The 14,310-nt window shown below is 41.7% G+C and overlaps 1 protein-coding gene across 1 annotated transcript; it reads left to right on the forward strand.

The window, feature by feature from the left end:
* The first annotated feature begins 5,965 nt into the window (after window positions 1–5,965).
* Window positions 5,966–13,958, forward strand: mpx (myeloid-specific peroxidase). The gene is made up of 16 exons (XM_058616969.1): window positions 5,966–6,167; window positions 6,255–6,326; window positions 6,645–6,732; window positions 6,835–7,010; window positions 7,180–7,312; window positions 7,569–7,695; window positions 7,788–7,994; window positions 8,094–8,457; window positions 9,061–9,221; window positions 9,319–9,577; window positions 10,347–10,517; window positions 10,623–10,860; window positions 12,069–12,280; window positions 12,404–12,441; window positions 12,589–12,639; window positions 13,819–13,958. The coding sequence occupies exons 1-16, from the start codon at window positions 5,981–5,983 to the stop codon at window positions 13,825–13,827; spliced, it is 2,493 nt and encodes an 830-aa protein (XP_058472952.1). The 5' UTR covers window positions 5,966–5,980; the 3' UTR covers window positions 13,828–13,958.
* The last annotated feature ends 352 nt before the right edge of the window (window positions 13,959–14,310 follow it).

Below are 14,310 nucleotides of genomic sequence, written 5' to 3' on the forward strand. Positions count from 1 at the left end.
TTTCACTTTAAAATTATAATTCGTGTTGCATGTTGTTTAAAATGGACACATAGACATGTAAGAGTGAAGATGTGAAGATTAAAACCCATTTTCTTAGACTAACCAGACTTTTTGGACAAGGCCATATTATTTAACACAGAAAAATACTTTATTTTTTTGCCCCTGCCCCCCAAAATAACTGACCCAAGACTGTGGACCCTCACTATCACAATTTAAGGACATGAAACACACCATAATGTTTCCTGTGTTGGACTCTCATAATCACGACACGGGTCATGTGAAGAAAGAAGATCAACGTGATCTGGCTTCAAATTGAAACTTTATAACAATTGGGGATAAATTCCGTGTTTCTTTATGGAAATAACCTCACAAGACGATGTCATTGATTTCTGTTGTTTGTATGAGCCATGACCACAACCTGCTTGTTGTTACCATGACAACTAAGTTTATACAAAAGAAGAACTACAGTGTATTTGGTTACGTTCTTGGTTGAAATATACTCTTTCTGACTCCTTCGGAATTTACCCATGTTGTTTTTATGTCTCAGGAACAGGAGAGAGGTTTGAGTTGAATTACCGGCAATTCAGTTTAATTTGATATTTTAACAGCTTAACAATTGAAATGCACTTGGTGCTTAATATTTGTGTTAGTTTTTCTGCCAATGGTAAAATCATACAGGTTGACAGACAACAGACAAACGATCTCTATCATACACTGACATTTTTAATATTGCAGTTAGGGTTCAGTCTTTGAGTCTGTTCATCTTGAGCAACTCTCTTGACATTTCTCGCATAGCTTCCTCTTTTGCAATTACAAAAAACATGCCTTTTTCCCTTTGCTTGAGTCGAGTCGCTGACATGTCTCTCTTATAGAAATGCAAACACAAATGAAGCCGTGTGTCTCTTGCGGGGTTGTACTTCCTCTATTAAATACTGTTCTTAGAAGCAAGGCCCCTTTCTAAGTACATGAAACAATTTTACACTCAGACAAACATACTTATGGCCAGAAGAAAAATGCAATTTTAAGACTAAATCTAGACTCCAAACAGTGAAAGTGTGAGTGCATCAAACCCTTTATTTTGTCAGTTGTTTTTTGTCAAATCAGAGTGTCTTCTGTTCATCGCAGGTGTCGCATGACCAAAGTGGCATCATTTGACAATAGAGCTGTCAGCGTCATGAGAAACGGACACCAGGCAATAGAAACTCAATATCTCTTTCTCGAGAAGCTGTAACGTATAATTTTTAATGGAGGACACGTGCAAAAACTGCGCCTTCTGTTACCAGTGTAGTGCAGCTCTTCCTGTATCTTCTAACCTTTGCTGCAACTGTATTTCTACAGAAATACGTTATGTTACATGTGACATGTGTGGAGCCACACAGCTTGGGCCACAAAGGAGGAAGCTGTGGTTGTTTTATAACCTTATACCCTGAAGCTTTTTTCTTTTTTTTTTGTGGCCTGTGTTTTTCAGATTTGATTACCAAGATCAGAAACCTCTTTTACAAGAGACAATTGGCCGGGGCAATCACGACACAGTGAACTCCAAGTTGTTTGATTTTCTTTATTGACTTTGGCGCAGGAGAGTGAGTGGCTTACAAACTCTAGTTTCCTGCTGGAAAAGGCTGTGACTTAAGCGGGTGTGGATTTTATGGCGTGAGGCTTTTGTTGAGTGTGTATCATCTGTTTTTACTTTATTCTTTGCTGGCAGCCACGTTATCAGTGACAGTGAGTGTGTGGGTACCAAGCTGATTCTCGGAAGCAGTAACGTAAATGATGTGTCAATACCTGCATGATAAGAACAACAAAGTCTGTTATCTAGCCATACTTTCGCTGTCATAGTCTTCTTTGATTGGAAGTATCAAAGAAGTTCTTTGATTATAATATATTTGCTATCTAATCAGGGTCCGAGCACTCACACAGTGGTGGTCACATTTTTGAGGCACTAACCGTTTGTGAAAATGGAGGAAAATTGACACACAACTTGTGTAATATGGAAAAGTTGTGCTTAATGGCTCAGTAGCTCGATATTGTCATAGTGTCGCATAATGACAGCTCTGTTAGTGTTTTTGTCTTGTTTAGTTCAGTTATTATGTTAGGTTTAAAGTCACGTTAAGTTCATGTCACTTTTGGTGTGGGTTTGATTTTCACTTCCCCTTTTATTTTGGTAAATGTCATGTCTTCCTGTCGCGTGGTTTATTTAGTTGTTTTGACACATCTCCCCTAATTCCCTCATGCACTTCACCTGGTGATCCTTAAGTAATCACTCACACCTGCCCTTGATTCCCTCTCCCCTATATAGTGTCCCCATTAGGGGCCAAGCAGTGTATTCATTATTATGTAATTATTGTAAGTCGCTTTGGATAAAAGCGTCTGCTAAATGACATGTCATGTAATGTAATATTCACCGTTCCTAACACATAGTCCTCGTCTAATTCTTATTCCTCGAGCAGTGGAGCAGTGGCTGAAATTGACACAGTTCTTTTCATACAATGCTGTGACGTGTGTCAAATAAAACACTCTTGGCATGTGAGGGTGCAGTCCAAGTCTTTGTATTGCTTTTTTTTCTTCCCAAAAAAAACCTTTGCACTTCCTTCCAAACATTCATGAGTAACCTAAAGTCTCACTTCAAAGGGTTCTGTGGTTACGACACAAAACACAAACAGTGCTAATAATAGAGCTGATCGCCACACACACACACACACACACGCTGCCCGTGTGCTGTTGAGAAATTCAAAATACCCGTTGTCAAAATAATCAACACAATGACACATTGAGACTTTTTTTTTTTTTCCACTTGGGACTTTCTTCCTCCTCGTTTTTCAAATCGGTACTTTTTCACTCCAGCTTGTGAAATCAGTGTGGCACGTAAACGTTGAGACGCTTCATGTTCTGCAGGGCCAACATTCAGAGACAGACGACCATTCACTCTCACAGTTCACGGTCATCTCAGCGTGTCCAATTAACCTCTGTGTGTTTTTGGACAATAGGAGGAACCCAGAGAACCCAGAGAATGTTCTCTGGGTTCCCTGTTCCCTTCGTGTGTTGAATGGATGTTGAAAAGCAGATGCGTGTTTATGATTATTATGTATGTAATTAGAGATAAAGGATTTTACCATCATTTCGGATTAAACGTATTTGTGAAAGTGCGTCTCCTGTAATTGACCTTGATTTTGTAAACTCAAAAGTGAATTTAAAGTATATAAGCCGCCTCAACTCGCCCCAAAACACTGTTACTAAATAAAGTTCACGATCAAACAGTTTTATTTTATAACTCTGTGAAAGCGCAATAAAAGCCTGATAACATGAGGCGTCCTTGACATTTCAGCTGATTTACCCGTCTATACTGCACAAACTAACTTTTACAATAATAATTACCAGCTGCTTGGAAGGAAACAAAACCTCTTTGCTGATCAAAAATGTTCCCTGACTTTAATGTCAACTTCAAAACAGAAAAACAAAACAAATGACTATATTTCAACTTTATACTTAAATTACAGCTGATTAAAATAAGACTAATTCAGTGAATTTAGAGCTTTGTTTTGTCAGACAGACAGACAAAATACCCCTTGATGATGTTACCAGTCTCAATAACCAGGAGTGTAACTAATTATACTGAAGTCATGGAGAGTTGATTTATGAATTTAGTGGAAAACTTTGTAAATCCTTAAGATTTTAACTTAATTTGCATGTTCATAACAATATTGTTGCTCTGCTTAACATGAGGTCAATTGTTATATACTTGTTTCACATAGTGTTTATGGTAAAACAAATATTTCTTCACATTTCAACCCAAAAAAAAAAAAAAAAAAAATGTTATAATGTTGTAAAGTATTCCCACACCAGAGTCAGACTGGTGCCTAAATGATTGTCTGCAGGCCACAGTTTCCTTATTATGTTCATAAAACAGAAGGCACCCGCATTGTTCAACTGTGTAGACAAGTCATTGTTATCACAAAATGCTGTATGTGACTCACAGATTCATAGTCTTACAACAGCTCCACTTCCTGGACTGATTAATTAGAACAAATACTCGAAGAAGTATGAGGAATTATTGACTAATATTTTTAATGCTAACAACTGTTAGAGTTGTTGCTCGATTGTAAGAGCAGAATTTCCCAACAGTTTTGCCAAAACTGCGGCTCCGTGACCCAGACCACATGTGAAATGTGTCTGTTGCTAAAGCCCGAGGTTGACTAACAACTTTTATTTCTGTAATTGTTTCGGTTTTTTTTTTCTTTTTTCTTTTAAACTTCCTTGAAAGAGGCAGCTGGTGCAACTCTTCTGCAGGTTGTTGCAAACACACTTAATGTACGGTAAACTTAAGTGAATTATAATGCACTTGTCATATATAAATTATAATTCCCTTATGAAACAAAATATTTCTTCATGTTTTGCCAAAACAAAAGATTTAAATGAGCAATAATATGATGTTGCAAACACACAAACTCAACCAATTCATTCAAGATTTCATTTTAAAGTTCCTTTACATGTGAAGTCACCAAAAATATCCTTGACCTCATGTGAGGACAACGGGACCGACCTGTTGTGCTTTAAATGCTTCTCAAAACAATATGTGGACAAACACTGACACAAAATGGAAAGACAGATTTTTGTCTGTTGGAGTTGTGTAAGGTTTGAGTAACGCACGTAACACACATTTTATGGCATTAACTCGTCAAAATCAGTATTTTTTTAAGTTAGTATGTGTATGTTAGCAACTGGTATACCATTAGATTACATTAAACATTATAAATGATTGTGTGTGTATACATATATATATATAAATACTTTATATATACATATATATTTTGTGATTGAGGGTTTTCAGAGCGTGGTGAGATAAAAACCCTCCTAAATGCTTTTATCACAGACAGTAACCTAATGATTGCGTTTCTGTGTTGTAACCTCAACTTTCTGTTCCTTGTATTGTTATCAACTACAGTTTTATGTCACAACTGGAAAGTGTAAAGACGTCTTTGGGAAGACGGCAATTAAACACACACGCACACACTTACAGATTTGTTATATTTGACGGTATTCCCTTTTCCTCATTGCGCAACAACAACCTGTTACTTATTCACCTTTAGTGTTGGCTCTCTGTAAACGCCTTAATACAGCACTGATATGACCTTTTCACTTGTGCGGTTGCTCGTCTGTTGAGATGATGCAAGGATGCTCCGGGGAGTTTAATTCAGCTTCTGTTCTTATGAAATTCAGAGGTGCAGGTGTTTATCAAGGGAGAGAAAAATCATAACTTCTGTTACTTATTTGTATTTCTGTGACACGTCTGTCATAGCATCCGTCTTCTACCGCTTTATCCTCCACATGAGGATCGCGGGGTCTGTCATTAGTCAGTCTTTTTTGGATGAGTCTGAAAACGGCATCATAGAGACATAGAGAGCTGCTGACGTGACTCATCCAGGCTGTATATGAATTATATTTAATGAATCCGACAATGAATAATTAATTGAATTAGATGAGTGTAGAGAATGAGCAGTAGTTGTATAAGGGGGTCATGTAAAGTGTATAACAAAGTTACATTGATTATAGAATTCTCATCATATGGTAGAAAAAGGGAAAATAGATTATTTTAAGCCTGCGATTTTAAATGTATTTGATAAGAGGAAATAAATGATTTCAACAAATGATGATGAAAGAGAGAAATGTAAGAGAACGGCCGAAACTTTCTTCTTGGCAGTGCAGAAATCAAGTTAAATTAATGTCAAGGTCTCCCAATTACAACTTGTTTTTCTCATTTTACTTTCATCTAAAGCTGGATATCAGTCCCTTTCCCCAGTGAGACCAGGCGAGACGTGAACGTGTTGTTTCTAAAATGCTTCCACATGGAAAATAACCTATATTCAAATAGCTGTATCCTATCCTGTAGCCCAAGTACCGATAAAGAGAATGTAGAGGAATAAACCATACTGCAACAATCGCCTTGTTTTGCTGCTCGGAATATCAGAAACAGAAATCGATAAGGATGAACGATTCCCCTCAACACATGGAGGAGGAAGAAGGAACTGTCTTTTCTTCTTCTTTACTGACAGCAGCTTCACCTGGACAACCCAGGGGGCGAGGCCTCTCTCTATATAAGCACCGTCCATACACGAGACAAAACATTGCTCACATCACAACTTCAAATCTCACAGGGATCCTCGTAGACACAGGTAACTATATTTCATCTTAAAACTTTCAGTTATGGAGGAATTTAAAAAAGTGTACCTTTATTCTAACTTTGGGTTGTGATGTTTTAGTTGCAGACATGCTTCTCTCTGTTGTTCTTGTGCTGGGCCTCTGTCTGCTGCCTGCTCACCTCCAAACAACAGGTATAGGCTGCACATCCCTCACATGACAGACGCGGCCTCATCTTTCAAATATTTTAACGATTGATTCTATTCTATTATCGTGTCATGCATAGAGAGGGACACCCCTATATGACGATACTAACTGACCAGCAAGACATCAATTACAAATCATTTTAAACAAATAAAGCTCATTTTATTTAGAAAAGCAGCACTGCTTGATTTGAATATTAATTTAGGTTTGAACAGAATGTTCTTTTCTGCTGTTTTGGTCAAGTAATTGTGATAAATATGCTGTAATGCTTCATGATGGCGATTTGAGAAGATGTGTTGCTTTTGCAGACGTGCGTCTCGGCAGTCCTTTTCTCCAACACTGCTTTGAGGAAGCAAAGAAACTCGTGGACGACGCATACAAGTACTCCAGAGAAGAGTGAGTTTGAATAATGGTGTAAATACTAGACTATTTTTTTCAGTCATTGCAGTCAGTGTTTGGACCCGATTGTTCAACACTGTGGCCTTTTCTCTCCTCCAGGAGTCTGAGGCGAGTCCGCCGGGAGGTGGTGAGACCTCACGACATTCTGCGCCTCCTGAAGCAGCCTCGAGGAGACACGCGCTCAGCTGTGAGATCTGCAGACTACATGGCACAAACCCTCCGTCTGGTGCATGACAGAGTGCATCGTGTGCACAAGCGCTCACTCAATGCAACAGGTCAGACAGGCAGTAATCACACACACACTGCTCACACTAACAGCTTTTCCTGGTTGTGATTGTGGATCTAACTTCAAAGCTGTAACTGAGAAGCAGACGTGTGTGTCTGGCAGACGTGTGTACATAACACTGTGACTCCATGATGTATTGTCTTTCACATTTTCTTCAGATTTGCTCACTGAAGAGGATCTGAAAAAGCTCTCCATCATAACTGGATGTGCAGCTCGGGTCAGGATCCCACAGTGTCGCACCATGGCAAACATAAACAAGTATCGCCCAATCACCAGTGTCTGCAACAACCTGTAAGTATTCTTCTGCAGGACACGTACAATGAAAGTTTAGGTTATTTTATGCAAAAAAAAAAAAAACCCTGTAATTTAAATCATCAAGTCCATTGATTTTTAGTTTATTTAATCTATGAAACACAGTGGTGCTGACAATCAGAGGACACGCTTGTGAAATCAACTTCTTAGGCCACACACCACAGAAGATGTGCACACATCCGTGTGGTTTCTCAAGCTGTCTTTCCAAACATGGACGTTTCTTTTTCGTCTTTAGAAATAACCCTCGCCTCGGCGCCTCCAACACGCCGTTCGCCCGTTTGCTGCCTGCCGAATATGACGACGGCGTCTCCCAACCAAAAGGCTGGAACAACCGCACAATCAACAACGTCCTTCTCCCACTGGTACAACCTAGAAACCCTCCAAAAATCACCTTGATTCACTCAATGAGATAACTGTGATTAAAGATGTTCTCAAAAGTATCGTCCACTCTCAGGTGCGACAGGTCTCCAACAACATCCTGAACACGACGGATGCAGGCGTGGTCAGCGACACACAGTTCTCTCACATGGTCACATTTTTTGGCCAGTGGAACGACCACGATCTCACCTTCACGCCGTTCTCTCCGAGCATCCGCTCCTTCAGCAACGGTGTGAACTGCGATGAGAGCTGTGAACAAACCGAGCCCTGCATCCCCATCCCGGTCAGTGTCAAAGCTAAAAAAAAACAAAACAAAATTGAGATGTTGCGTCGGCTGAAAGATCATCCTCATGACCTTTTCTCCTCGCTCTCCATCAAACAGATTCCTCCCGGTGACCCCCGCTTGCCCTCGCGCCCGGACGTCTGCCTCCCCGCGTTCAGATCGGCCCCTGTTTGCGGAACAGGAAACTCGGCCTTTAATTTCGGTGGCGAGCCCAACAAGAGAGAGCAGATCAACGCTCTGACGGCCTTCCTGGACCTCAGCCAGGTGTACGGCTCCGAGGACAACCTCGCCCTTCGTCTCCGTGACCTCACTAATGATGGTGGCCTGATGCTTGTGAACGACGAGTTCAGAGACAACGGGCGGGAGCTGCTGCCCTTCACGAATGTCAAGGCCGACATGTGTTTCACGCGCAGAAACATCACCAACAACGCCAACGCTAAAGAGGTGAAGTGCTTCATTGCAGGTAAGTCATGGTTCGAGTTATAAAAATGGTTGTGAATAGTGGACATAGTCTTATGCTTTACTGGCTGAGGACAGCCCCTATTAGCTATTAGCTTCATAAATTGTCAGTCAATACTTTTTTTTTAGTTTTCCAAGTTTCCTACATTTTTAGCTGTATATTTATGAATTTGTCAACCAGTATTAATCTTTTTAAAGGTCCCATGTGTAAAAATGAGTGAGGACTCATTCCTCCCCTTCCTAGCACATCAGGGACCTACAGTGGCCTTTGCATACTAGAAATTATGCTTTTCCTTCTTTCTTAATGCAATAAGCTTCAACTTCAAAACCCCAAAATGCACGCTCTGGCTGGTTTGTCCATTCGGGCTGCTGCTAGAAAGAAGATGGCGCCTCCTTAAAGAAAGGCCATTGCCTAAAGTACATGTGAAACGAAACCTGTTGGAATCAAGAGATTATACACTTATACCTTTAAGCATTCTTTAGCAGATAACCTGACAATGAGGGACTAAAATGACTGTAATTTACAGTCATTTACTTAGTTATTATTACCTCTACTCAAGATTATCTATCAATATTAATGAATTGTTTTTTAACTTTGTCCTTGAAGGTGACATCCGTGTGGACGAGAACATCGCTCTGACGTCGATTCACACCCTGTTCCTGCGTGAGCATAACCGACTGGCTCGCGCCCTAAAGAGGCTGAACCCTCACTGGGACAGTGAGACGCTGTACCAGGAGGCCCGCAAGATCATGGGGGCTTACACACAGGTAGCCCACAATGAGCAGCAATTCTTGTTCATATATTCACGACGTACATGTACATCGTACATGCTCATACGGCGTAAAATCTCTGTGCCTCTCTCAGGTGTTTGTGTTCAGGGACTATCTGACACACATTCTGGGCGAGGACGCGGTGCGCACACAGATCGGACCGTACCTTCGCTACAATCCCAACATCGACCCCAGCGTGTCCAACGTCTTTGCAACGGCAGCTTACCGCTTCGCCCACCTGGCCATCCAGCCAGTCTTGTCCCGTCTGAACCCAAATTACAGAGAGGATGTTCGCTTCCCCAGCGTGCCCCTGTTCAAGGCCTTCTTCACGCCCTGGAGGATCGTGTTTGAGGGTGAGCAGAACAGAGAAAAACATCATTTTATAGTTATCCAGCCATCCGTTTTCTACCGCTTTATCCTCCACATGAGGGTCGCGGGGAGTGCTGTGCCAATCTCAGCTGACATAGGGCGATAGGCGGGGTCACACCCTGGATGGTTCTCCAGTCCATCACAGGGCAATTTTAGTTAAAACACGGATTTGAAAAAAAAGTAGAATTTGGGAATCAATACTTAAGTCCCAACATTAAAATGTATACCAGTCCTAGTCCAGGGGTGTGCATGACCTTTTGACCTTTGAACAGTATAAATCAGGGGTCTGCAACCTCTGGAGACGCAAAACCGATTTTTTTTTTGGACCAATAAAATGAAGATGCAATAAGTGGTTACATTTTATTATATAGTTATTATATGGTTAAGTTTTGACACTGGCACATGTAGGCCTATCTTGAAATAAACCACAGAACTCACTTTTATGCAGTTGCCGCTTGAGAAATGCTGACAGGACACCAACTGTGTACTTCCATGCCTTCATGTAAGTGTTGGGAATAGCTTTTTCCGTATTTTAAACACACGATTGTCACGTTTGGGGAGGTTTTTGAATATCGCATTTAACGTGTAGACATGGACATATTCCTTGCCTTCATCTCTAAATACGGGGTGTCACCTTGTGTCCAGTTTTTACTTCAATGAAATAGAAACTGCAGCGGTTGCAGAGGTACCCCTGGTATAAGTGGTAAGAAGACAGAAGGTTGGACATTAAGCAATAATATCTTCTCTCTTCAGGTGGCATTGACTCTCTGGTGCGCGGTCTGATCGGCCGTCCTGCTAAACTCAACACTCAGGATCACATGATGGTTACTGCTCTGAGGGACAGGCTGTTCCAGTTTGTGCAGCATCTGACTTTGGACCTGGGCTCGCTCAACATGCAGAGGGGACGTGACCATGGCTTGGCCGGTACATTACTCTCTTCACTTTCTCCTCGTGTTCTTTACTCCCGTTTCGCCTCTGTTTTTAATTGCGCCCCTTTGTGTTGTTTTTCATGTCATTTCGCCCCCGCAGGCTACAATGCCTGGCGCAGGCTCTGTGGTCTGTCTCAGCCCAGGAACCAGGCCGAGCTCGGTCGGGTTCTGAACAACAACAACCTCGCCCGGAGGCTGCTGCAGCTCTACGGGACGCCCGACAACATCGACGTCTGGATGGGAGGTGTGGCAGAGCCGTTTGTCCAGGGCGGCCGCGTGGGGCCTCTGTTTGCTTGTCTCATTGCGAGGCAGTTCAGAAGCACACGTGATGGTGACAGGTCAGTATGTGCCTGGATACACTGGATTTATGAGCTATTTCTGGAATTTTTAAGGCATATGTTTTGGGTTTTTTCAGCACAGTTCAATTTGACAATTTTGACGAAATCAATTCAACTTAAACACAAGTTGACTCACGTTCCAAAGGAGTGGGAAGAAGTCTAGACTTTGTCAAATCTAACCCCTTCTCCCTTAATTATCTTATATGTTTTTCCCTCATCTTTAATATTTAGTGCTAACAATAATAATAATTATCTAATACGACTAATAATAATTATAACAACTTGAAATACAAACATCATCACATAGAAAACGACATAGACAAATGGACCAAACAAAAACACAGAGAAGAATCAATTTAAACTGAACACAAATGAGTAAAGGGGCCACACGTGGTGTAGTGGTTAGCACTCTCGCCTTGCAGCGAGAAGACCCGGGTTCGAGCCCCGGTTGGAACAAGGGCCTTCCTGCATGGAGTTTGCATGTTCTCCCCGTGTGTGCGTGGGTTCTCTCCGGGTACTCCGGCTTCCTCCCACAGTCCAAAAACATGCAATGTGGGGATAGGTAAATTGGACACTCCAAATTGACCATAGGAGTGAGTGTGAGTGTGAGAGTGAATGGTTGTTTGTCTCTATCTGTGTGTGGCCCTGCGATGGACTGGCGAACTGTCCAGGGTGTACCCCGCCTATCGCCCGATGTAGCTGAGATTGGCACAGCACCCCCCGCGACCCTCTGGTTGAGGATAAAGCGGTAGATGATGACTGACTGACAAATGAGTAAATACAAAGATGTTCAGTAGTATAAATACTTTATTTAAAATGATGTACATAAAGAAAAGATCTAACATCCGCCTGTGATGATCACACCCCCCTCTCGTCCCTGTATTTTGTACATTTTCTTTAACTCATCACACATACTATTCCATAGTTTTACAGCACAGAATGAAATGCAGAGTCTTTTAATGTTTCTACATATTGTATTCATTTTAAAATGAACCCCCGATTCCTGATCCCTTTGAACATGATTTGTGCTGTTTGGAATTTTTACTATGTCACGAATTACTCTGAAAGTGAAAGTTATGCACTTCATTAAAGGTCCAGTCTGTAAGATTCTAATGGTCAGACGCGTAAAATACAGATGTTGTTGTTGTTGTTGTTGCTGCTGCTGACGTTTAAACTTTCACGTTTCTTGTTTTGTTTGAAATCCTCAGGCTGTGGCACCAGAATCCCGGCGTCTTCACTGCAAGACAGCGAGCTGCTCTGTCCACTGCCACGTTGGCCAGGATCATCTGCGACAACACCGGCATCACCTCCGTCACCAGGAACGTCTTCGACGTCGTCTCGAACAGGAACCGGGTCGTCCGCTGCAACGCCATCCAGAGCCTGGACCTGACGGCGTGGAAGGAGAACCTCGGGTGCTCAGGTGCAACGTCTTTCACGGCCTGTGGAAGAGTCTCTTCCTTCGTTTATTAACCTGGTGTTTTTCTTCTCACAAATCATCTGAAAGAAAACATTAACCCACCCTTCGTATGTGGTGTTGTTTCAGGCTCGGGGGATAACTGTATTAAGGTCAATGGAGCAGAGGTTAGTTTAACTAACGAGTGGTAATTCACATTTAAGAGGACACCTTTCTTTCTCTCTTTATTTTGAGATATTGGTGATGGTGGTCCTCAATCTAATCAGACACATTTAGAAGATTATGATAATAAATGTGTTTCATTTGATGCGCAGAATGTTACTCAGCCGGACCCAGTGGAACAACCGGGCCTCCTGGACAACGAGGTAACCTTTTCACTTTCTACATTCTGCCGGTTTTAATGTTGAAAAATGAATACAGTTTTACTTAGCTTAGACTCATGGCTGTTTGTTTGTTTGTTTTTGTCTGTCATATGTCTATATATGAGCTTTAACAAATCATTTAATTTGATCAAAAACGGTAACTGTGAGATTGTAAACGTGTTAGTAAAACCAGTGCAAGTGCATGTGTGTCGCACATTTCAAACACCGTGTGTGAGGAGCCATGTCTCGTTTTTTATTTGTGAGTTTCCCCCTCCAACCACTAGGGGGTTGCATTTCATTTCTCATATTCTGCCTGAGGCTGACACCGGCCCAGCGTCATGCTGGGTTGTTTATGGTCATTTTACTCAGGTGTTGCTGAGTGATTTCAAGGGGTGTTTTCTACATGTGCTCGGTTTTAAGTTTTCATTTTGATTTGTATATCGGAAATAGAAAGATGTCCTGGCTGTGTGTGTTTATAGGTCACATATTCAGGCTTTAACAAAATGTGTAGTTTTTTTTCATCTTCCTATGTGTTTGTTGAGTCTGATTCATTTTGTTAGTGATATAAAGTAGCAATAATTGTGCAGAAGTCACAAAACTAGACTGTTTTCTTTTCTTTTTGTTCACAAAAACGAGCCGAGTGAACATTAAACTGTGACGTGTTTCCAAATTTCAGAAATTTGATCCGATTTCAAACATTTCGAGTACTTTTTTCCTCAGGTGTGTTTATATAGCTGGTGAAAATGACTTTTTTTTCATCAGATTGTCTGGGTTGTGCTGAAAAAAATGGATATAAGACACTTTATACTGCACATTCTTATAGCCTAACATAGTAATAGAAAACAAACAGCCTAAAAATGCTCCAAGGGTTAATGGAAATGCAAAAATAAGCAGACATTGGAAGGAAATAAATGGCTGACATCCATTCAGACACAAAGGAAGAATCTCGTTGTGATTTATACCTGAGTGCTTCTAAATGCAGACAGTAGGATATGACAGAAAAACAATGCTATTTGTAAAATATAAATTAAATTGATAACATATATCTTATTGAAACACCTCTCACAGATACTGAAGGGTATAATTCCATCATAAATGTATTTAGTCAAAGTAGCTGTGAGCTGAAAATACTACAATATGGTGTTGGTGAATATTTAAGTCGTTTATTGTGTTTCTCCTCAGATCCACTAGAACCTCCAGGTCCAGCAGGACCCCCTGGTCCCCCGGGTCCACCTGGTCCCCCTGGTCCCCCTGGTCCTCCTGGTCTACCATTACCCCACATCGACAACGCCACTCATTCATATTATGCCTTCTCCGTCATCCTGGGCACGTACGAGCCATCGCCAGACAAAATCATTCACTTCCACGACGTCATCTACAACGAGCAGAACCTCTACAGCACAGACACGGGCCTGTTCACGTGCGTCGCGCCCGGCGTCTATGAGTTCAGCTTCCTGTGCACATCCTACCTCGCCGCCGGTGTGGAGCTGTGGCGTAACGGCAAGGTGGTTCTGCACAGTTTCAAGATTTACCAGAGGGGTTACTACCTGTACTCGGGGGACACGGTGCTTCGTCTGGAGACGGGGGACAAAGTGTGGCTGGAGGCCAGCAACGGGATGACGGGCCTGAGCACCAAAAGCTTCTTTTCAGGACATCTGCTTTTCAGCGTGTGAC

The sequence above is a fragment of the Solea solea genome, chromosome 19, assembly GCF_958295425.1.
Source record: "Solea solea chromosome 19, fSolSol10.1, whole genome shotgun sequence".
NCBI lineage: Eukaryota > Metazoa > Chordata > Actinopteri > Pleuronectiformes > Soleidae > Solea > Solea solea.